The sequence below is a fragment of the Corvus moneduloides genome, chromosome 3, assembly GCF_009650955.1.
Source record: "Corvus moneduloides isolate bCorMon1 chromosome 3, bCorMon1.pri, whole genome shotgun sequence".
NCBI classification, from domain to species: Eukaryota; Metazoa; Chordata; class Aves; order Passeriformes; family Corvidae; genus Corvus; species Corvus moneduloides.
The window spans coordinates 14,601,427-14,623,991 of record NC_045478.1 but is presented as its reverse complement, the minus strand read 5'-3'; the positions used below and the strand labels follow the sequence as shown (position 1 = coordinate 14,623,991).

The following is a 22,565-nucleotide window of genomic DNA, read 5'->3' as shown; positions in this document are numbered from 1 at the left end:
TTAAGCTGTGTGTTTTAAGATTTTTAGGATAACAAACATCTTTTAATACAAACCTATACATTGCTGAATCGCTAGGGCAAGTCTCAGTTAGAGTCACTGTAAATTGTTTCAAAGAACAATTAAGTTTTGCACTGTAGAACAGCATATTCTTTGCAGCAATTTTTTAAAATTAATTTTGCTCCCAACTTTTGTTCCAAAAATATTTCAAAAATCAGTAACATGAGTAAAGCATATAGAGCAGCTTGCATACTTGCGGAGTTCATTGTTTTGTTTTTCCAGGCTTAATTTGATTTCCTGAAGGTGGTTATTCTCCTGTTTTAACTGCTTCTCTGACATTTTCAAGGTGTTGACCTGCTGCGTTTGCATCTTGAGGTCATTTTGAGTGAGACAGCGCTTTTGTGTTTCTTGCTCTATTTTTAATGTCAAGTTTTTTACCTGAAAAAGAAACAGGCACCTGTGAATTTTACAGATCTACACGGGAAAGCAAGATTTAAACAGTCTCTAACTGACTTCCTTTACATCTTTTGGTAAATCAAAGCTGCTTCCTGAATAAAGGCAGTAGCCCACATTAAATTACCTAGTTTTTCCACGTCAATCTCACAGCATTTACCTTACTACAGAAGAAAAACCTTTTAAGATGAATAATGCTGAAATATTTCAGGAAAATGGCACCACATTCCAGGAAGTAGATTTTTTAAAGTTCCAGAGACAGAGAAGGAAAACTTTGTTGCCATTTTCATTCACAAATATTTCTAAGTACCATAACAGGAAAAATATTAGGACATTGAAAACAAGATTTGACTTAAGACTCCTTCTGTCAATGTTCCTTACATCTTCACTTAGTATATCCTTTTGCCGAAGGAGCTCATTTATTTTCTGTTGCGATTGTTTGAGATCACAGTCCAACATGGAGCGCTGCTTTTCAGCTTCCAACAACCGATTTTCTACTTTCTGCTTTAAAGCTCTCTCTTCCAAAAGTTTCTTCTCCATTTCTGTGAAGTAAAATATATAAGGCATCAGTGAAGTGTAAAACGGCAGATTTTGGAGGCCGAAGGGAAGAGGATGTCTGCTCTGTACTAACAATAAGCCAGATGTTTCTCCTTTTAAAACTGAAAAGAAAGACTACTTGAAAGTGATTAATTAAAATTTTCACAGTAAACACACACACAGAGGATGATTTTGCAAGCATTTCTGACAGAGCTATTTCCTACTTTTGAGTTTCTAGATAACTTCCAGTTTATCTGCAACACCTCTGAGATGAACAAAAAGGGTGGAATTTTAAAAATAAAACATTTAAATCTACTGTGCTCTGTGATATTATAAAATCAAAAAGCTGAAGCTGTTTGGAAACCTGATATGCCAAGTCACTCAGCCATTACTACTGAATCATTTTTGCTTAACAAGACCTGCACGCTCAAAATTTTTGTGAACGCTCTGCAATTGGATGGACAGGATCTGTAGGTAGCTTTTTAATTAGCTGCAATAAACATAAGCCATTTAATTCAAAAGTAAGAGCCATCTTCTGGAATTTTTTGGTGATTATCCCTCTCTTCATGGTATTTCGGTTGTCATGAGATGTACCAGAATATGCACAGTGAAAGATTTTATTATCTACTTCGTGTAATTCACGCCTAAGTCGAACTGTGATGTCAAATACATACCTTTCATGGCTTCAGATTTTGCTTCCTCTATAGACTCATAGATCTTGTTTTTGTCTGCTAATCGTGCTTTTGTGGCTTTATGTTCAGCTTCTTCTTGTTCAAGGTTCTGCTGCATAACTTTAAATTTATATGTCATATCTATTTCCATGTTGCTCTTTTCCTGTTAAAGAAAAAATAAACTTGAAATAAAATATTAAATATATCAGGTTAGTGGCAGAATTTTGAACAACAGCAACATGCTTCTTGGAAGGATCCACAGAGTAGAAGAAAGTGTTCAGGCTAACGAACTAACTGACAACTCATTTCTACAACTGTTTTTTTGTGAATGCCAAAGCACTCTAAAAATGTACGGTGACATCCCCAGTTACAAACAATTACAGAATTACTGCCTTAACAACCAACATTATGTAATAAGAGCAGCTCAAAGATTAAGTTTATTGAAGAAATTTTTCAAGACTTTTGTTTCAGTAACAAATTTGTTAAAAAAATCCTATTAGCAGAGGCTCTTTTATTTTTGGCAATAATGAGAGTCTAAAGAACTCCACACATGAAATGAAATGTTGCTACTGTGCTGTTAAGCTACACACCAGAGTACATTATTAGGTACTTATGTACTTTAGAAATATAATGTATCATGATTTTGTGGGAAATTAGGTCTTTTTTCCCCCACTTCTCAAATTGAAAAAAAACCAAAAAAAGCAGAAAATAAGGTTTACTTTTTGTATAGGTTTGGTCTCAATGTCTCAAGTAATAAAAGCACAAATTCAAAAATTTCATAAGAATGTAATACCAATGTTCATTTAACACTGCTGTTACCTTTTCTAAATCTGTGAGCTTTTCCTGCAATTGTCTCTTCTCCATTTCCAGTTTGGCTAAAGCACTCTTTCCATTTTTCACTTCTTCTTCAAGGCTAGATATTCGACCTAAAAGTTACCAAAACATCAGTGAGGCTGGCCAGTGTGTGAAAACAAGACTGTACTTTAGCTATTTAGAGATAACATTTTTGAAATGCAACAGCTTCTAATTCTGACTATTAAGAACTTCTCCTTTGGGGTGATTTTAAAAGTTATCAATAATGTTTTATAGATGTTACCACACATTTTCTCTTAAATGCTCTTCACAATTTCATAACATTTTATAAAACTGCACATTTATCTAGTCACAGTCTGAAACTCAAATGACACCACCCAAACCAGAAACAAGAAGCAATCTTAATTTCAAAAGATTTGCAGGAATACCTTGTAAATCACTGATAATCTCTGATCCATGACTTCGATCTCTCCTTTCTGATTCTAGAGCTGACTGAAGATTGAGATACTCCTTCTCCAGTTTGAGTTTTGCATTCTCTAGCAGGCAGTTCTTATCTTGTAGTTCTCTATTATTAATTTCCAGCTGCTGGATTTGCTTTGTGCTTTCTGTCTGGTTCTTCCTTAACCTGGCTGCAGTATCAGACTCTGACCGCAGCAAGGAATTGGCTTCATCCAACTAAGATTGATTAAAACATATTTCAGAAACAATTACAATATAAAACCCACTATTTCTACTACAGAATACTAGGTTTTATGGATTAAAGAAATATGAAGGAGTATATTTTAAGATTACTTTTGAACACCAAAACCTGTTGAGAAAGAACAGCTTTTAAAATGCAATTACACATTTCAAATCCCTCCACTGTTACCAAAATCAGTACTTCAAACAGTGATTATTTTAAAAGAAAAAGTTGGCATACTTGTCTTTGTAGTTGATTGATTTTTTCATTGGATATTTGAGAGTTCTGATTCCTCTTTTTTAAATCTTCAAGTTGATCTTTCAAACTATTAACTGCAACAAAAACAATTCAACATTGTTAACCACTGTCACGAAAACGCTTCAACTGGAACTATAATTCATTTATTTTAAGTATTAAAAACCCACATCAAAATGGAACCTTCAAGCATGGTTCAACATACCCTCATTTTCCAAATTGCGTTTCTTATCTGCTTCATGTTCTGCTTTTCTCTGGTATTCTGTATTCTTATGCTGAAGAAGAGCCTTCTCTCTCTCTAACTGCCTGACTGCAGACTCTACATTCTTCCTTGAAGTTATCTGGATACATTTAAAAAAATACACCACTAATTACACACACACGAGTGGTATTCTTACACGGTAAAACACAGCTCATGCACTCAGTGTAGTCTGTAATGGAGGAAGCCAGTCTATCTGCCTGCTGCAAACACAATGCATCAGAACACGTGGTCAAATCCAGTCCAGGATGTCTATGGCTAGGAGCTTTGCAATTTAAATACTGTTTGATCATCTGGATTTGACAAACCTGGTAGACCTGCCTAAGCAGTCACTCTGGGAGCACAGAAACATACATGTATGGTAAGGTCTTGACATACACCTGCATGAGCAATACATTAAGTGGTACACAGCCACATCCAAATTTGTAGAAGCAGTAAAGTGCAAAGCTGGGCAAGAAATAGGGTCCTTTTACTAATACCAAACAATGCAAAGCATGGCCTTCCTCCTCTGGAAACACTGCTCTCACACCTCCAATTTTTAAAATCTATATGGGATATTTGTATCATGCTGTCTGCCAACTTAGGAATATGGTAAAAACAAGTTCTGGAAAGAAATGTGCAGTTACAGTACAGAAATCATAATGAAAATATTTTAGCAGTGACAACAAGGCCATGCTTACGAATACCAAGGAATCAACTGGTGTTATTTTCTACAAAATATACAGCTCCTCAAAAGCAATTTGCTGTTATCGAAAGAAAAAAGCCATGCACAAGTGTTTAAAGTTCTAATTCCAGTAAGAAATCTATGGCCTTACCTCTTCATCGAGCTCTTTTGCTATCTTCTCTAAACGAACACTTGTAGACCTGAACAAATTTGAAAAGTAACTTTAAACCCTGCTGATAATATAGAAATTAGAATATTTGGATGCGTCTCACTAATTTTATGTAAGGTACTTTTGTCTCATTAACTTTATGCAAGATAGTCTATTTTCAGCAATAGCATGAAACCTCAAGGACTGGAGAAATCACTAAAATAACAGTGTGAATTCTTATAGGGAGTTAAAGCAAAAAAAACCTCAACAAACCCCAATAAAACCACCCCAGTAGTCACAGGAGTAGCAAGAACTAAGCCAGCAACTTACAGTGAGTGAGGTCTGCTTGCAGGGTTGGGAATCCCCGAAGTGGATTAAAAGGCTTTTATAAGTATTCAAAACCAAAAGGTCTAATAAAACTTCTTTATAAACATACCAAACATGTTGAAACATTCTCACCTGTACTTCTGTTCTAGTTCATCTTTGGCTTGCAATTCATTACTGAGCTGTTCTTCTAGCTTGCTTAGTTTTTTCTGAAACTGTGTAAAATATCAAAAAAGCATGGCCCACATATAAAAATGTTTTCACAGAAAACAAATGTAATTCAATTAAATAACAAAACAAGGGAAAGCGAGGAAAATTAATTCCATCTTCCAGTATATTATTTTAAAACCATCACTAGAAGGTTACATCTTTACAAGGTATTAATTCTGATGATTTTAAGTATATGGATTTATAGCAACAAAATTTGTTGCATGATGAGTTGAATTGAACACAATTATGTGCCACAGATTGTGAGTCATTAAATTTATATGGGCAAAAAACATTGTTACCGGCCCTTTGCTGTGCTCTGCAGCCAGAGACTTTCCCCTGCAGCAGATGTTTTTGGATAGCATTTTCTAAATGAAATGAAAAAATAAAAAAGGGGTGTACATGACCAAATTGGACAACATTCAGGTAATATGACTAAACATGTTCAGTGACCTCACATAAAGAAGAATTTCTTCATCTTACACCTTGGAAGCTAATGAACACTTTTCAGGTTTGGAAATGCTTTGTTTTGCTTACTAAAATATTTTTTTAAAAATTTGTGAGTCCAGGACCCAAATATTCATTAAATAAATTATAAATAATAAATTTTTTATTCATCTCATGACTTCAGGCTTTCAAATGCATTTATTTTCCTCCCTTCCTCCTCTTCCTCTACCCCCAAACACGAAATGTAAAAATGTGGTTTTGTAAAATGCTTTATAATTGTTAAAATTAGAAAATTTCCAGAACAGGGACACTGAAAAGGACATCAAAACCAGAGATTCATTGCTTGAGAAAATACAAACTAAACAAGATGTCAGAAGTGAAATGCAAGATTTTACCATCTGCATTTACTATCACAACATAAAGCAAACATCATGAATGTGACCATATGTATTTTAAACAGCAGTACCATTTCTCTTTAAAAGGTGAAGTCTAAAACCATTCATCTATTCATCAATGACAGGAAGGAAGTGGACTCTAATAAACATTTGCATTTAAATTTATCTGATCAATACATAATGCATTTCCTTTACATATTTTTTAAACTTTGAAAAGGAATTGTAAGTTTTAAGAAATGTTAACAATATACTATCTACACTTGAATAATACAGATGTTTAAGCAACATAATGAAGTAAGTATATGAAAAAACCATAGCTTTCCTATAATGCAAATTTAAATTCATTTGTCAATCTTCAAAAGCTGGATAAACATGCTTCATATGCTCCAACTGGAGTATGAGTTAAACATTCCTTTATCCCTGAAGGTGACAATTTACTTTTTCAAATTCTGAATAAATCAGTCATGAATCATTAATGTAAGTGTGGGACCTTCCCAAGAGTAATGCTGTCTGTAGCAAACAGAGTCTCACACATTGGCTTTCCAAAGAAATTCTGGTTGCAAAAAGAATTTGAGAAAAATCAGTATTCATTTACCTTCATACTGTAGCACCTTAACACTGAGTACATTTGCTTCAAAATACAACTGGTTTACTGCTAACAATTTGGTGAACATTTAAGATACTTCACATCCACATAAAATTATGTAGGAATTTTTTTATTCCTTTCATAATTCAGATACTATACTTACCTCTTTGCTGTCCTGTAAATAGAAAATATCATTTTTATTGAGGATCATTAAAAAGACAAAAAGCCCCTGACAAAACTGCTTAAAAACTTATTTTACACTTCGTCTTTTCTTAACAGACTTCACAGAATTAGTTAATCATACCATTAATACTAAGGAAAAAAGGCACTAACCTCATTTTTACTAGATTGCACAGATTCATTTTCTCTGCAAGACTGAGAGGAGTCACTTAGCAACCTGTCAAAAACAAAAACAAATCCCTCCAGCTCTTACTCAAGTTTTCAACAACTCTGGCAACTTTGCCATTTTAATCAATTCTCTCAAGTCTCAATTTGTCCTATGCTGCTCTCAGAATGGAGCTTGTTTTATTTTGGTGTTAGTGCATCTTTCTGATTTTAATCTTTTCTTAACAGAATGTTTATAAAACTACAGCTGCTTGTAATTTTTTAATTAATATAATTATTTAATTATTCAAAATGAATTCTAGAAAGTTATTGTGCTGTGTAAACTTCTAAAGTAACTAATAAAAACCATTTTAGAAAAAAAATTATGAATCTATCAGAATTTTAACCTTAATTGATTTTTTAAGATATTGTATGATTTTGTGCATATAAAAATACACTGTTTAATCAGAGTTATCGAAATAACTGAAATAGTAATTAATTATTTTACTCAAAGTTTGCATTTTGTATCTTCACAACTGGATATAAATTAATAGAATGTAAGGAATAAATTATGTATTTTGAGTGAAAAAACTGAAAGAATAGAAGAGAAATGTGCAAGTATGTTTTTAAAAATGCATCTCAAAGTATCGCATACAAATTGTCTCTGTAGTAGGTAAATCCTATGAAAGGCAGCTGGTTTCCCACGAAGGCTTTGGGGATTGGAAAGGTTTCCACGTCTCCCTTGTCGTCCTCAATGTCATCAAAGTTACTGCTATCTATATCACTGCTAAGCTCAGGAACAACGGGAGCAGCAGCTATAAAAAAGGGGAAAAAAGATGCATTTCACTCCAAGATTCAGTCTTGCTATATACTTGCTATATACTGGTATCTCTCTAGTGTTAAAAGACTGTAATTTTAAGTTGTCCTTAAATAACTTGGAGTAAAATATATATTAACCAGACAGCAGATCTCGAAATACTACTGTGAACAATTTTTTCTAGACCAATCTATTTTTGTATTAGTTGCCTAATGCATAGACCATCCATTATGCAAGACATATTTGCTCAGGTAATCACACTTGAGAATAGAACTTTAAATACAACCATCATTTTAAAAAATCTTAGTAAATATATAACTTTAGAAGTTATGACAAACTTAAGAGCTGAACTGACATACTTTCCTTTTCTACCTAAAGCTATCACGTTTTCAATACCTTACATGAAAAGCAATAAAACTGACAAGACCACTGTCAAACTACTGCCTTAACTACCTGTGATTAAAAGAAAAATGAAACAAAACAAAAAAACCCACTTCAAAAGAACAAAAGACCAGAGAAACAAAACCTAACATGCATTCCTTTTAGTTAAAATTCTGAAACACCCAATTCCATTGTTGAAAATGGAAAGGTCTACGTTAAAAACATGATAAAGGTGAGATAATTCCAGTAGGAAAAATGTGTATTTACTAACCCTTACTCGTATGAGGTTTTATAATACAAGTGATAAATACGAATATTTGAACAAGATTCTTGATAGATAGAAAATACTTAATTTATACAGCTGGAAGTTCTTTTTTTCATTTCTACTGTTGCAAATACTGAATAAAATAGAACTTTTAACCTAATTTACTTACTCTCTCGAATGTTGTCCCAGTTCCACTGATCACTTCTGAAGAAAGGGTGATGCTTTATTTCTTCTACCCCATTTCGCCCAAGTCGCACATCCCTAAACAGCAATTAATCCAAAGTCACATTAGGAAAAACAGCTTTTTCTTGTTTTTTTTTAAATTTAAATTCTGACTTGTCCATAAGCAGCAATGAAACTTTCAGTAAAGATTGTCTGTGTTAACCACATTAATGGTCAAACAAAACCAAAATTTAAAACCCACCAACCACTGATCTGTAGTTTCGTATATAAAATGTACTGATTCTTAGCATGCGCTCTCCCTGTAACTGCTAAAATATCCAGAATCTGGAGTCTGCCACGTGGGGAGTAAAGCAAGAAAGAGAGCACTGAGGCAAAAACTAAAAAAAAAAACTAAAAACACAAACAAAAACTCAACACCCTTGGGGGAAATAATACTGCAGAACTTTCGTGTGAGCCAAACCACATGACAGATCGTAAGACGCAAGTGAAGGAAGGTCTAACTTGCTGCACAGAACAGTTATTCAAAGCTGGACTAAAATAAATATTCTAAGAATTCCATCCTCTGCCCCACAACTAACCCTGACACGTCTCTTGCTGATATTTGCCACGAAGTAAATCTTAAGCGCAACAAGAAACTTTTCGTTTGAACAGAGGAGTCTCTCTTGAAACTACGTACAAGAAAAGGACATAAAAACAATGCATGGAAAAGAAGCAATAAATCACAGGGTCGATGCTTAGTCCTTCTTCAAGTGCTTCAGCAGCGATCACGCAGCATCTGTTTCAAATAAATTGCTCAAGCCCTGTGTTAAATATAAACAGGAAGAGGGACACACGTAGTGGAAGTCCACCTTACCACATTTACACTATTAAATTCTAATCATACTTTCTCTCTACCCTTCAGCTATTAACGGTGAAAAATACTGTTAAATAAAGCACATCCTTCCTGACCAACCACAGTCTTGCTCAGTACAGCAAACAATCTCTCTCTGAATGCAAAACCCATTATAATGCATTTTGTTTTCCCAGTTCCTCCTTCTATAGTGGCCAGATGCCCTGCTCCAGCCGAGTTCAGATGATGACAGGAAAGCATAAGAAGTCATCATCATTCCAGAGTTAACTGTGGACCTACACTGTTGGTCTTTTAAATCAGTGAAATCAAAGATTCTCTCTGCTTTCTGAAACTAAACAAAATGTAAGTGTTCAGGTCAAAAACAAGCTTCCACAGCTTAATTTCAGTTAGTGACTTAGTCCCATAAAGGGAAACTTCCAGGATAACAATAACCTTGCAGGTTTGTTAGCTGTATTTACCAATTAATGCAACAAAGCAAATGAAAAAAAAATTTCTAACACTCTAAGAAACCTTAAACAAATTCAGTAAGAACATGCTTACTTTCAGAAAAGTTTTTGCTTCCAGTTTTTTTATGTAACACCCACATAGACATTGAGCAAAACAATTTTGTCACTGCCCTGGAGGTTACGAATTACTTTCAGCCTTACACGTTTGTTACTGCAATTGGAAGGATTTGTCCAGCACAAACTGTGTTGTTAACAAGAGCTGTCTGAAGTGCTCATAGAAATAAAATACAATACCTGGAAAAAAACACCTCAAAGAAAAACTAGAGAATGGGAGGTTTGGCAGAAGAGATCTGAACAGAGATCAGGAGAAGTAGTAGAAGGAATTAATTTTCACAATATACCATCCAAAATAAATACAGCCAATACCATCCAAAATAAAAAACAGTGCCAGAACAACATATGCACTTACCTATCAGTTAAAAAGGCACAGATAAGGTTCTTTGCATGCTTAGAGATTTCCACATCATCCGGGAAATGCAATGAGTTCTTATGATCCATAATTTTACTGTATGTTCCTACTAGCGAGTCTGCATAAAAAGGAGTATCACCTGAAAATAAAATAGTAAACTGGCTGTGATTTTACATCATGTTTAAGTTATGTGAGTTGAATAAGACAAAAGATATAATGAAAAGCCTACAAGCAGTTTACCTAGAAGAGTCTTTTATTAAGAAAAAGAAAAAAATTGGACATGCAGGGTACAAAATAATGTATACTACTACAAATATTCCTTCCCTAAAACATCTGTGTTACAAACTACACCATTTCCCATCCTGCCTATCACTACCAGAATTTTTTATGGTGATATACATGTTTTGTTCTGCCTTAAGACTCCCAATATATTTTCTAATTTACATAATGGCTGACACCCATATGAATCAATCCTTAAATACTCCAATGCTAAAATGGACCAAAACTCATTAAAGACTTGCTAATGCACATTTGTTGGAAGGAATCCACCAAAGCTCTCTAAAGACCATTTGAGAGGCATCCTCCCTAAGGGATGTCAGCTCTGAGCAGGAGCCTTCCCAGTGTGTTACCACACTGTTAAACCCATATTAATAAATCTTGTTGACTGACAAATTACATCAGCTTGAGTGCCCATATAAACATGGCAGGTGGCTTTTAAAATCATAGACCTTTTTCATCAAGAGGTTTCCAGCTGAGGCTGTAGTTAAAGATATTTCCAAAGGAACTAGACTTAAGAAAGGTAAAACTGGGGCAAGTGAAAAGAATAGGCTGCGACAAGGCAACTGACAGTCAAATTAATGGGCAACATTCTCAACACACAAATGGTTTGGGTGTGTAACCAAGAAGCTGCAACTTTTACAGAAATCCTATCTCCCAGCTAATCCCAGCTAATAGGTTTAACAGAGAAGGTGAACAATCCATCACATGAGCTAGGCTCTTTCCTCTGTTGTGGTGTGCTGTGTGCAGGCAGGAATCATCTGGCATGGCAGGCTGCAGCTTTCCAACAAGGAACTGAGCATTTCAAAAGCCACAAACATGAAAAAATGTACAAACAGACCAACGGACAACAACTTTTCTGCTTTCAAAAGAATATAAATACGACAATCCTAACTTTTGTCTCTTTCTGTCATTTTATAGCAAAATAAGAAATTGGTACACACCACTTCTAGACTTTTAGTAAATTCATTAGGTTGCCATACCAGTGCATTGCAGGTGGGGATCACTGATACTGCTGCTGCCTCCCTCTTTCCCAACCTTCCTATTCTCAATGGTCTTCTGTCTTGGAAGCTCTGATTTTGGCCACACCTCAAAACTATCTTAAGTCACTGAACCAATGTTAGGATTCATCATGTGACCAACATTTAACCTTTTAGTTAAGCACACAATAAAATTTTCATTTCATAATAAAATTACCATTTTCATTAGTTCTGCAGCTTATCAAAACCAGAATAACAAAACAGTTTCTGTGCTTTATTTGAAGTGCAAAGTTTTAGAAGACCATAGCCAGAATCTGATACATAACCACAGACAAAAATAGATACTTTCTCCCAGTGTGTGGGATATGGAGAAATTAAGCAATATTTTCCTCCTAAATACAAGGGGGGGAAAAAAGAGGCTCTGAAATGGTGAGAAAACATTCCAGACAGCTATGCCCAATATTTTAAGAACTGAATAATTTTATTTACTGCTAAAATTGTTCATGAGAGACTATTAACTATAAACCACACATTCGTAAAGTCAAAATGCTGTAATTCTGAAAGAGTTGGAAATAGTAATAGCATCATATGTTCAAGTGTCTTTCCTGGCTCAGGATACCAGAAACATCAAATCTGCAATATTCCCAGAAAATGCTGATTTGGATTTTTAATAATTGTATGCTCAATTCCATCCTTCCATAATGAGTGTTTTGCTACCAGACTATCATACTGATCCTCACTGTATTTTAAGATGCAGATGACTCATCTCCTTAACAGATTATATTGTACGTTTGATGCCATAGCAGTCCAGTGTATTCTACTAGAAAATCCTGACTCAAGCACAAAAGAAAGAATCAAGCCATACTTCCTCATCTTGACCTAATAGAAGACACTGATGTGCTGTGGAAAAGGAGAAAAGGACAGTCCTGCCCTTTCCATTCCTTTCTCATCTCTTGTGCCCCTGCAAACTCAGTCCTGCCTGAGGTGGCACAAACATGGTGAGGTAGCTGACCCTAGTTAAAACTATTCTAAGAATTAGTTTTAAGCTGAACTGAGTCAGGGAACTAATCACTGAGCAAGCACGCAAACAGCTGTCACAGCGCAAGAGTGACAGAGAGCAAAGAGAACGGGAATTAAGCTGCAGCATCAGCCAAAAGAAGCTGTTAGGGAGGTAGGAGCAGCCTCCATGCAGCAAGGTACAGCTAAAGGCACAGGAAAGACTCAATGATAATCTCATTAGCAGAAGAAATCACTACTTACCAACTAACATCTCAAAAAGGAAAACCCCTACAGACCACCAGTCACATTCCCGTCCATAATAACCATCACCCCCCTGCGATTTCAGGACTTCGGGCGAGATGTAGTCGGGGGTCCCCACGGCTGTGTCGCAGCGCACCATTCCTGTCTGTGCAACAGTAACAATACAAACAGCTCAGTTCGAGGGGCTTCTGAGCACCTCTTTAACCAATTCCTCTGTTAGTAGGACAGAAAAGCATAAAAAATATAGCCTAAAATACTTGGTTTGAGGAGTGTGTTTTAAAGACTATTTTTTTATTCAAGAAGCAATGTGGATTGAAATGACATTTCTTGGTGATGTGCTTACCCCTGCCTACTCCATAATGATTTCTCTTAACTTCATTTTCCCAAAATTCAACAATTTTATTTTTACCATTGGTTTCAGTATGAAGCTACGCACCATACCAGACTGCTCCTTTTCTGATTGAATTCAGGGACAAACTTTGGAATAATTTTGACAAGTTATGAATTCTAGGCCCTACAAAGCAGATACATAACAATTTATTCAGGCAATAAATCAAGTTATAGGTAAATTTTTATAGACACAGCTTGGTTTTTGTTTAAAGCTAGGAAGAAGAATAAAAGGAGAAGATATTTTTAAGGAACAGCAAAGCTTTTTTTTTTAAATTTTTTTTTTATTAACATATTACCACAGTTGTATCAATGGAATGATTCCTCATCCTCTGCTTCACACTGAGAAACTAAAAATGTACGGGTTAAGTGGCGCAGAAGCATCAATCAGATCTGCCAGCATTCTGGTTCAGAGTTATAAGTCTTGTTTCCTTTAATCAAATTCACTGAATTCACTCCTGAGAGATCAGATGGATGAATGAAATGAAATCCTGGATGAAGTTAGAGAAGTCCAAAAAGACACTCATCTTTTATTCTGCTTCTCAATCTGAAATTTTATCTAAGTCATCTTACAAAGGTTCTTCATGCATTTTGCCATCAGCATGAATGGCAATATGTATTAATTCTGAATATTAATACAGAATATTAGTAGCAACAACTAAGGTCAAAATATATATTTAAAGAAAATAAGAGAAACATTCCTTTTTGGGAATTGTACTGATATGCAAAACTTAGACACCACATTACAATATTCTTTCTCATACACAATATGAACTGTGAAAAACTTTTATTTCTGTACTAAAACAGAATCCAGAAAGTCATGAACCAGCAGGCAAAAACTAAAGGGATGACCAAATACCGTAGAGACCTATGGAATAGTTCAAGCACTCCTGGCAAATGCCTATTATCTTCTATGATTCCATGCTAAAATTGAAACCTAAAGAAATTTTAACTGCTCAGTTCCAGAATGAAGAGCAGGTAAACTTTTGCATTTTATACTGGATGAGATAGCACATAGCTTGTTCATACTGGGATAAGAAAATGAAGTTAACTCTTTCCAGAAGATCTAATGCATTCACTGGGAAAAGAAAAATACAGGCAAACACACTTTAACACTGCAAAATAAACTAAAGCTCAAAGACTACAGAAATCTAAAGCTGACAGCATTTGAAACTGTTCTAGCACATGGCAGGGACCACTGTCTGAATGTCCGGCTTGTCACAGCACTGTGGGCACTAACCTACATGTCTTCTCTGAAGCCTAAGCCTCTCTTTACTTTGAGCACAGGAGGAATTGCTCTAGGGTTATGTGATTCTGCTCATCCAGTAGGACTGAGGCAACTTAACGAGGTCTCCAACACTGGTATGTGTCTATCTCTTCCCTATCCAAACACAAAATTACAACAAGGGAAAGTCTGAGTTTTTGCTCAGTCAAGTCGGGTTGAAGCCACCTGAATCCCTCCCTGGCTAATGAGATTCTTTAAAAACAAAGTCACCAAAACAGTTCTGAAAGAGTTCTCTGAAGTCTGCAGCTTCAGTCACAGCCTCACCACCTTGACACCCAAGCATTTAATAACACCCCATTTCCCATCCCTCTATAATTAACACACCAAAGCAAGAATACTTTTTAATATGTTACACAGGTTGATATTTTCTGAAGTCTTAAACAAACAAAAGGCTGTGCCAAAAACCAGCCAGACCTACCCAAGTCTGATGGCTAGTATGAAGCAAAAGGAAAGTCTTTTCAACAATGTTACGGATGCTAGAGAACTCCATGTAATAACACCTTAAGTTTTCAGAGAAGATGCCAAAGAATTGAACAGTAAAACAAAAAATATTTCCACAGTAAAAAAAGGCCTTGCATGCTAACACCAGTTGCAATGGACCACAGCTCTCTGAAGCACGTGGAGCTGGTTGTACTTATTCCCCATACCACTCTCTACCTTCTGTCTCAGGAATTTACCTAGAAATGCATTTACAGAACAGCCTGGCTTGGAAGAGAACTTGAAAGATCATCTGTCCCAAACTGTCATAGGAAAAGGAGCTTATATAAGATTATCTAGCACCCTGTCTGAGTGCATCACAAAACCTCCAGCAATGGGGATTCTACCATATCCCTGGGGAGGCTGGACCATTATCACCTCAATATAAAATTCCCAGATTTCTGTTCCACTCATTTACACATTTCTTCTTTCCAAGACTTGGGTGTTGTTCTGTACGTATTTTTAAGTACTGGGCACCTTAAATACCACAGTCAGACTCACTTCTGTGATCTCTGGCATCAAAGCTGAGTAAACAGGGACAAGCCCTCTGTCCAGTACATAACACCTTGGCAGTCCCTGCATTCTGAAGAGACTTAAATGGCGCTGTATTCTCTGGGCGATGTGTTACTCCTGTGTTTCAAACACCAAGCCTCTATTTATGCCCGAGTAGCACACTTACTCTAACAGTTATCATGTCAGGAGTCTCAGGCCAGTGTTTTACCTGAAACTTTTCTCATCACCTCAAAAGATCATGGTGGACCTTGGAACTCATCTCCTGCAGCTATGTGAGAGATGTACAGTGCACAGTTTAAAAAAATAGGCTGTCCAGGAGACACAGCAATGTTCTTGCTGCTCCTGACAACTTGGTGGTGAGACTGCTGTTTCCCGGCATCATTCAACATTATTATATTGCTGAAGACTAAGCAATTCAGGTTTCATCTTCAGGAAGATCTCCATCAGACCTGAAGGACTTGCTGTCTTGAACCAAGGCTGACAATCAGGCTCTCCCTCAGGAAGTTCCTTCCAGAGCTGGAGGGTGTTTGTGTGGAAACATGAGAGGATTGCACATATCAGGTGTTAATGCTGCAGGCAGCTTGTGCACTGTCCTGCAGACAAGGGACTGAGGCAGGAAGGATCCAGCAGAGTCCTCTTCACTGCACAAGCTTCAATGAGAAAGAAGCTGGGTTCCATAAAGAAGAACACACTGCTTCTTTCAGCTGAACTGCCTGGGCTGAGGCAATAATCCCAAGTGGCAAACATCCCTTCTTTTGGTCATATATTTTTCAACAGATATACTCTGAATCTGTGCTCTGCTAAAAGCTCAGTTAGCACAGGACAGTGCTATGCATGGCAACCTGGGAGCTCCTGGCCCTACGACGCCTACCAAAGCCAGCAGCTGTCTAGTTTCTTACACAACACCTGAGGATCAGACAGAGCCTGGTGAGCCCTGCCCTGGTCTACCTTATCATACCTAAATAGCAAAAAAAGGGAACCACAATTCCTACTAAATTTTTGAGTCTAACTCCATTCTTTATTCAACAATAGAAATACTCACTTTGTTGTAGATTTTTAAAAAGACAACTAATTTAAAAAAAACAACCAAACAATGAAAAACAACACCGCAAACCCCCAGTTATTACAACTGAGTTACATAAACAGAACAGTTCCTTTTATGCTGGAAAAGATTTCTAAAACACTTAGCAACTCTTTCCACAAAATTATAAGGAGAAACTCTGCTGCAAGTGTCTGTTCTGGCCTGGCTGACTTAAGCAAACACTGAACACAATTCCACAGCAAAGGTCAGAAAAATCTCTCAACAAATTTTCCTGGGGTCTCAACAGCATAAGGAAGATGCTAATGCTCACAACTGCTAAAAGAGATCCAAATCCAGAAAAATAAATATGTATTGGGTAAGCATATATTTTCTACAAATCAGTCTGCCAACACCAATATTATGTTTACACAGCTGGGATGTGTTCATGTTTTCTAAGAAGTAGCATGAGATTTGGAGACAATCCAGAACCTCTCAACTTCTAAAGCTTCCTGTAGAAAAAATGTTTGCCATTCCACTGAATCTGAGAAATACAAAGAACTTAAAATGTAATCTTTTAAAAAATTAACTTCTCTAGGAGATCACTGGTCTGCTGATGATGCCCAGTCTAAAGCGGAGCTCACTGTAACTTTTTACGAGAAACTCGGATGCATTTCTCACATTTATAGTATCATCATCCACATTTTAATATTCCATTCTTTTAACAATAGAAGTGAAGAAGAAAAAAGTAAAAGGCGTAGGTCCACCATTTCTGGGGTCCCTAAAACAGCACAGAGGATTTATATTATGAGCTTTTTGATGCTTTTTTGTTGTCACTTCCACTGAACAACAGATTCCCTTAAGACATTATGATCTACAAACTCAAAACAAATATTAATATTTTTGACTAAATTAAGAAACCATGTACTACTTTGGTTCTTTTCAATTAAAGTAAATGCTGTCCTCCAAAATATAGGCAAGTAAATCAACAAAATTGAGGTAAATATTATCTTTGCCTTTAGAGTAACAACTACAACATCAACAGAACTAAACAGACTGAACTTCAATAAACAGCTGCAGTTGGACAATGATGAAGTTAATATATCATCATGTGAAAAAAAAACCCACCCTAACCAGACACAGTACTTCTAGATACTGCTGAAGAGACATTAACTTAATGATGCAAATGCAAATTAAGTAGATTGCAGAAATTATATCAAGCACTGCCTAAACAATACAGAAAAAAACCCAAAGCATAAAAGCAAATAAGCTTAAAAGGATCACTCTAGCCAACACTACTACAGAACACTTTCAAAGACCAGGTAAATCATAACACACATTCATATACAATTCTTTTAGAATCTGTTAGGATTTTTCATATTCTGTAAATTACAGCATAACACTGTGTGTTAGGCAAGATTCTAAGACTGCGAACTACAAAAGGTAGTTTTATTTTCAAGTTTTTTTGATAATATCCTGTTAAAAATATTCCTATGCAGTCTCATTAGAAAACTGTATTTGGCTGTACATGGTAAAATCTGGAAAATTACATCATTTAAATTGACATCTTGGCATCTTGACAAGTAACTAACAGATTGTGATCAATATATCACATACCACTGCTGCCGTACTCTGACCTCATTTGAATGACCACTAGAGGATGCTATGAGAACAATTAGATACAGGAATAAATCACACGGAATGTATCTTGCCCATAAAATAATTTCATTTACAAAAAAATGTCACCTTATGAACTGTTCCAAGGTTATTAAAGTTGAAACTAAGAGTTATCTTGCAAGCTTTTAAGACATTTGGCAAAAAAAATGTACCTCAGAAATTCATAAATACACATGCTTTCAAAAACAGCGAAGAGTAAGTTTATGTCCTTCTTCCGTGTGAGAGAACAGTTTATAACAGAAAAAGTTACACTACTTAAAATACTCTTATATTTAAAAGTAGGAAGCAACAAACAACTTTATAACCAAGTAGAAAATTTGATGAGTGTTCCTTTGGGTATTATACTTCATAGGACAATAACCTTAAATTTAGATGTAATTTAGAATTACAGTTTTATAGATGGTAAATCATTTAGTTGCATACTTACTTCATCCATTTTCATGCAAGTGCCAAAATCTGCCAGCTTCAGATGCCCATGTTTATCTAAAAGCATATTGTCAGGCTTCACATCTCTGTGTATCAAGCCCATGGAGTGAATTGCATCAAGAGCAAGAACAACTTCAGCTGTGTAGAACTTGGCCCATTTCTCAGGCACATCGTAATTGCTCATAAGGTTTACAAGATCTCCACCTGGCATGTATTCCATTACCATGTACAAATATTTGTCATCTTGAAAGGCACAAAATAGCTGCAACGTTAAAAAAAGGAAAGGAAAAAAAATGCAATTACTTTTCAGACACCTAGGGAAAAGAATAAAGCCCTTTATCTTGAAGTTTCATTAGACCTGAGAATATGTTTTCAAGATTATTTTTAATATGCATCGAATATACATTTTTCTCTTAATTATGACAGTACCTTGAAATTTACTGAACTTCAAAACCCCCTCATTATAATTTTTGAGAAAGTGAAAAATATTTCCTCGTTATTTTAATACTATAGGCATCTATCTATCTATCTATCTGTCTATCTATAATCTCCATGTTTCTTGGTATTAAGAAGTATCAATGAGTCAAAACGCAAAGTATCAAATCTGCAAAAGGGAGCATCATGTTCTGATCTGAAAATAGCCGAACAGTGAGCAGCATCTTAAACTGTTTCTAAATATTCTATATTATAAATTTCTTATCTCGGTACATGTTTGAAAAGTCACTGCACTGCTGACTTTGTCCTAAATCAACACATATTGAAATAAGAAATAAAAACAAAATATTCCTGAAGACAGCTATAACACAATTCAAAGATACTGTATTTAACAATAAAATACTGGTCTGGTCTAAGTTGCAGTCAGTATGTTTCCTACTGGCATGATAGTGAAAGTTCAGTTCAGTCTCTTTAAAATGTATTTCAGACCTAGAGTGCTGAAGTTTTAGAGACTCCACTCTGTCATCACCAGGTCTGAAAACAGCTCAGTCCAGCAAAAAACATTACTATCAACTGTTCAATGACTGGTGTGAAAGTCTCTGAAAGTCTCACCTTATTTCTCAGGGAATACTGCCTTACCTTAAAAATGAAAATCATTCACATCTTTAAATTACACACACAAAATTAAAAGGCAATTGAAAAATAGGATGCGTGGTAAGGACAAAGTCAGAATCAGGTAGACTGTGGAGGATGAGGAACCATGAAAGGTGGGTATGTTATTATGGATATTTGACATTCAGATTAAAATGAACTGTGTAACTTGTGACAGAAGACCTAGATTAGAAATATATATTTTAATACATATATATTGCACTGTGTTTGCACAAATGGATAATATATACAATATAGCGTACAATAATGCATTGGGTCATTAAAATCTAAGTGAAGATTCAAAATAATCTCTATATCCTCACACATAGAGATATTAATATAACATAATAATAAATAACAGCACTATGTCTTTATACAGCACTTTTGTTACTGCCCTCAAGGGATTTCATTAAAAAAAATTTAAAACTATCTAAGGCTCTTGTTTCATTTGTTTTTCACATTGAAAACTAGACACAGAGAAGCACTGTTATCTGTCCCAGTTTCTAGATCAGAACAGGACCTACATTTTCTTCAAACCAGCTCAGTGTCCTACCCCTCTAGACAACATCACCTAAATATATCACACTAATACACGTACTCATAGAAGGCACAATTGCAACTACACTTTAGTTCATCTGCTATTTACAAATACAGACACACATTTATATCCTGCTTGTGACAGTTTCCTTTGAAAATCCACGTCATGCATTTCTCGTTACTTTCAACTGCATGTGAAAAATAGTTCCTGACAATTACTGTTACTAGAACAAAGAACTAAATAAAAAAATTATCTATTTGTTTAAGTATTTCTGCTAAATATAGGCAAGAGCAAAGAACATGCTCAAAGAGCAAAACATCTAAATAAAAATCTTTGTTTACCTGAGGTAAATTGTTATGAAAAATATATGGAACACCTAAAGCCAGTCTTATTAAATATACAGAAGCATGGCAATATATATGAGAGCATTTAAATTAATTATTTAACAAAATTAAGGACTAACAGTTTCTCCAAACACACGCTTTCACTATTCCTTTTGTTGACTAGTGCAATTTACCAGTTACAACAAATGGCAATAATCAGTACTGATTGTTCCCAAAGGCATAATTCACATTACAGCATCTTGATGACACACGTCACGAGACAGCTACGAGTGACGGTGTTCAAGACCATCTGAAGAAGTCTACTCTCCATTACTTGGATATTCCGAGTGCTGGTCTGTAACTGACCACTAAGAGAAGATGGTTTCAAGGAAACCACTGCTACAGCCTGCTGTCTCGCAGACCAGGGCTGCACACTCATCCGTATTTCAAACTGCAGCTGAAAAGACAGTGACTATTTAAAGGACTCTTCATACCAATTGCCTGTGATCAACTGACTGTATTATGACAAAAGACTGGAAATACCAGTCACATTTGTTTCTACATTCTTATACAGAATTTTTCGTAGTGGAAAGATAACTTCCCTATTATTCCAAACAATTATGTAAGTATTACAAAATTCTGCTTAGCTCTGTTTTATGATGCATTTGCAGTGACTAAAATGTAAATTAATCTACTTTCTAACATAGCCAAATACACAAAACTTAGTGAAATTGCTGTAAAAATGTATTTTTTAGAAGTAAAAATCTGAACCTAAATCTTGATTTAAGTTTCAGTGAAAATTCAAAACCACCTCAAACCTGGGAAGTACTTATGGCATCAGCATCATTACTATTGCTGTTGTTGCTATTATTATTATTTTACTTTTACACATCTTCCTTACCTGAACCACCCACGGGCTGTTGGCGAAGGCCATGATATCTCTTTCTTCCCAGAAAAAGGCTGAATCTGATCTCTTGATCATTTCAAATTTACTAAGTAGCTTCATTGCATAAACCTTCTGTGTCATTTTATGGCGAACCTGTTGGTTGAGAAAGAAGAGAAGCAACCTTTTTAAAACCCCTTGTTAAAAACCTGAGTACCAGCACAGTATGTTTCTGCTACGTGCAAACTGCTTTCTGGGATGCAATGCCTCCAGGTCCTCATACGCTCTGTTTTCTACACAGTAAGGATTTGAGAACTTCCAAACCTAAAAAGAAAAGCCTAACAGCTGCTCAAAAAACCCCACCATAGCAGGAAATAAAGTCTAACTCTGCTTTTATTTTCTTATTCTGAACACTGTCTAGCCATTGAATTAATTCACGTTAGAAACTGGGCAAGAGGTCTGCTTCAGCCTCTGTCAATTTTTATTTTACACCAAAACAATTGCTCCTATTTATTTTCCTAAAAAGTTCTTAAATTCACTTTAAATTGTGCAAAATTAATACAATAAATCTTGTTGGAAAACTGGAATTAAAGCTTTTATTACAAAATATGAAAATGTTTTTGAAAACTTCATCTGAATGCAGACACGAAACCAAATCCCTAAATTGCACACTGAAGTCATTACTCAGCTAATTAATCATGAGACATCCTATTTTATGAAAAACTATTAAAGGAACAGGTTTTTAACATTCTTGAGTGTTTCTTAAAGAAATCAAGGTGAGAAGTATTCAGCTGTAAGAAGTCTGAGTCATCAGGACCTTAAGTTTCTGCATATTTTTTCCTGTTAAAATTAAAAATTCAGTGGACTAGTTTGTGAAATTGATTTGTGAAAATTGTGAAATGCACCAGAAACTTGAAGTTATGACTTTCTGGTGCATTTAAAACCCCTCACATCTAGTAAATAAAGCAGATCTCCTAACTACTTAGTTTTGCACAGTATCTGATTTTAATTATGTTACTTGAAAGAATGTTTAATAGGCTTTTCTGAACAGCTGTAGATGCAGTTTCATGACATCTGCAGTGCAAAGCTTCAGAGAGGCACCTGTTTGGTCTACAGATCTGGGAGCATCAGTCTCCTGCTCCTGAGGAGCTGCAAAAATTAATATTGCTGAAGGAATAGAAGAAGCATCAGGTGGAAGGGATAACCTTGGAAAGAGCAAGAACATGAACAGAAACAGGATTATTTAAGGACTTGCTGTTCTTGAAA

General features: G+C 35.5%; 1 protein-coding gene across 3 annotated transcripts in view; it reads right to left on the bottom strand.

Annotated features, from left to right (window-relative positions):
* ROCK2 (Rho associated coiled-coil containing protein kinase 2) overlaps positions 1-22,565 on the bottom strand; it is a 108,453-nt gene that overhangs the window by 27,948 nt on the left and 57,940 nt on the right. For 2 of the 3 annotated variants that reach the window (XM_032104181.1, XM_032104179.1), the window contains exons 4-20: positions 21,318-21,455; positions 18,471-18,731; positions 12,687-12,831; positions 10,171-10,309; positions 8,392-8,483; positions 7,415-7,574; positions 6,769-6,832; positions 5,310-5,375; positions 4,936-5,015; positions 4,480-4,528; positions 3,611-3,746; positions 3,391-3,482; positions 2,900-3,146; positions 2,478-2,584; positions 1,662-1,821; positions 832-992; positions 251-435 (exon numbers count right to left, since the gene is read on the bottom strand). In XM_032104181.1, the coding sequence (XP_031960072.1) occupies positions 251-435; positions 832-992; positions 1,662-1,821; positions 2,478-2,584; positions 2,900-3,146; positions 3,391-3,482; positions 3,611-3,746; positions 4,480-4,528; positions 4,936-5,015; positions 5,310-5,375; positions 6,769-6,832; positions 7,415-7,574; positions 8,392-8,483; positions 10,171-10,309; positions 12,687-12,831; positions 18,471-18,731; positions 21,318-21,455 (2,282 nt within the window). The remainder of the gene's footprint in view (positions 1-250; positions 436-831; positions 993-1,661; positions 1,822-2,477; positions 2,585-2,899; positions 3,147-3,390; positions 3,483-3,610; positions 3,747-4,479; positions 4,529-4,935; positions 5,016-5,309; positions 5,376-6,768; positions 6,833-7,414; positions 7,575-8,391; positions 8,484-10,170; positions 10,310-12,686; positions 12,832-18,470; positions 18,732-21,317; positions 21,456-22,565) is intronic. The other variant, XM_032104180.1, reaches the window with a different exon arrangement.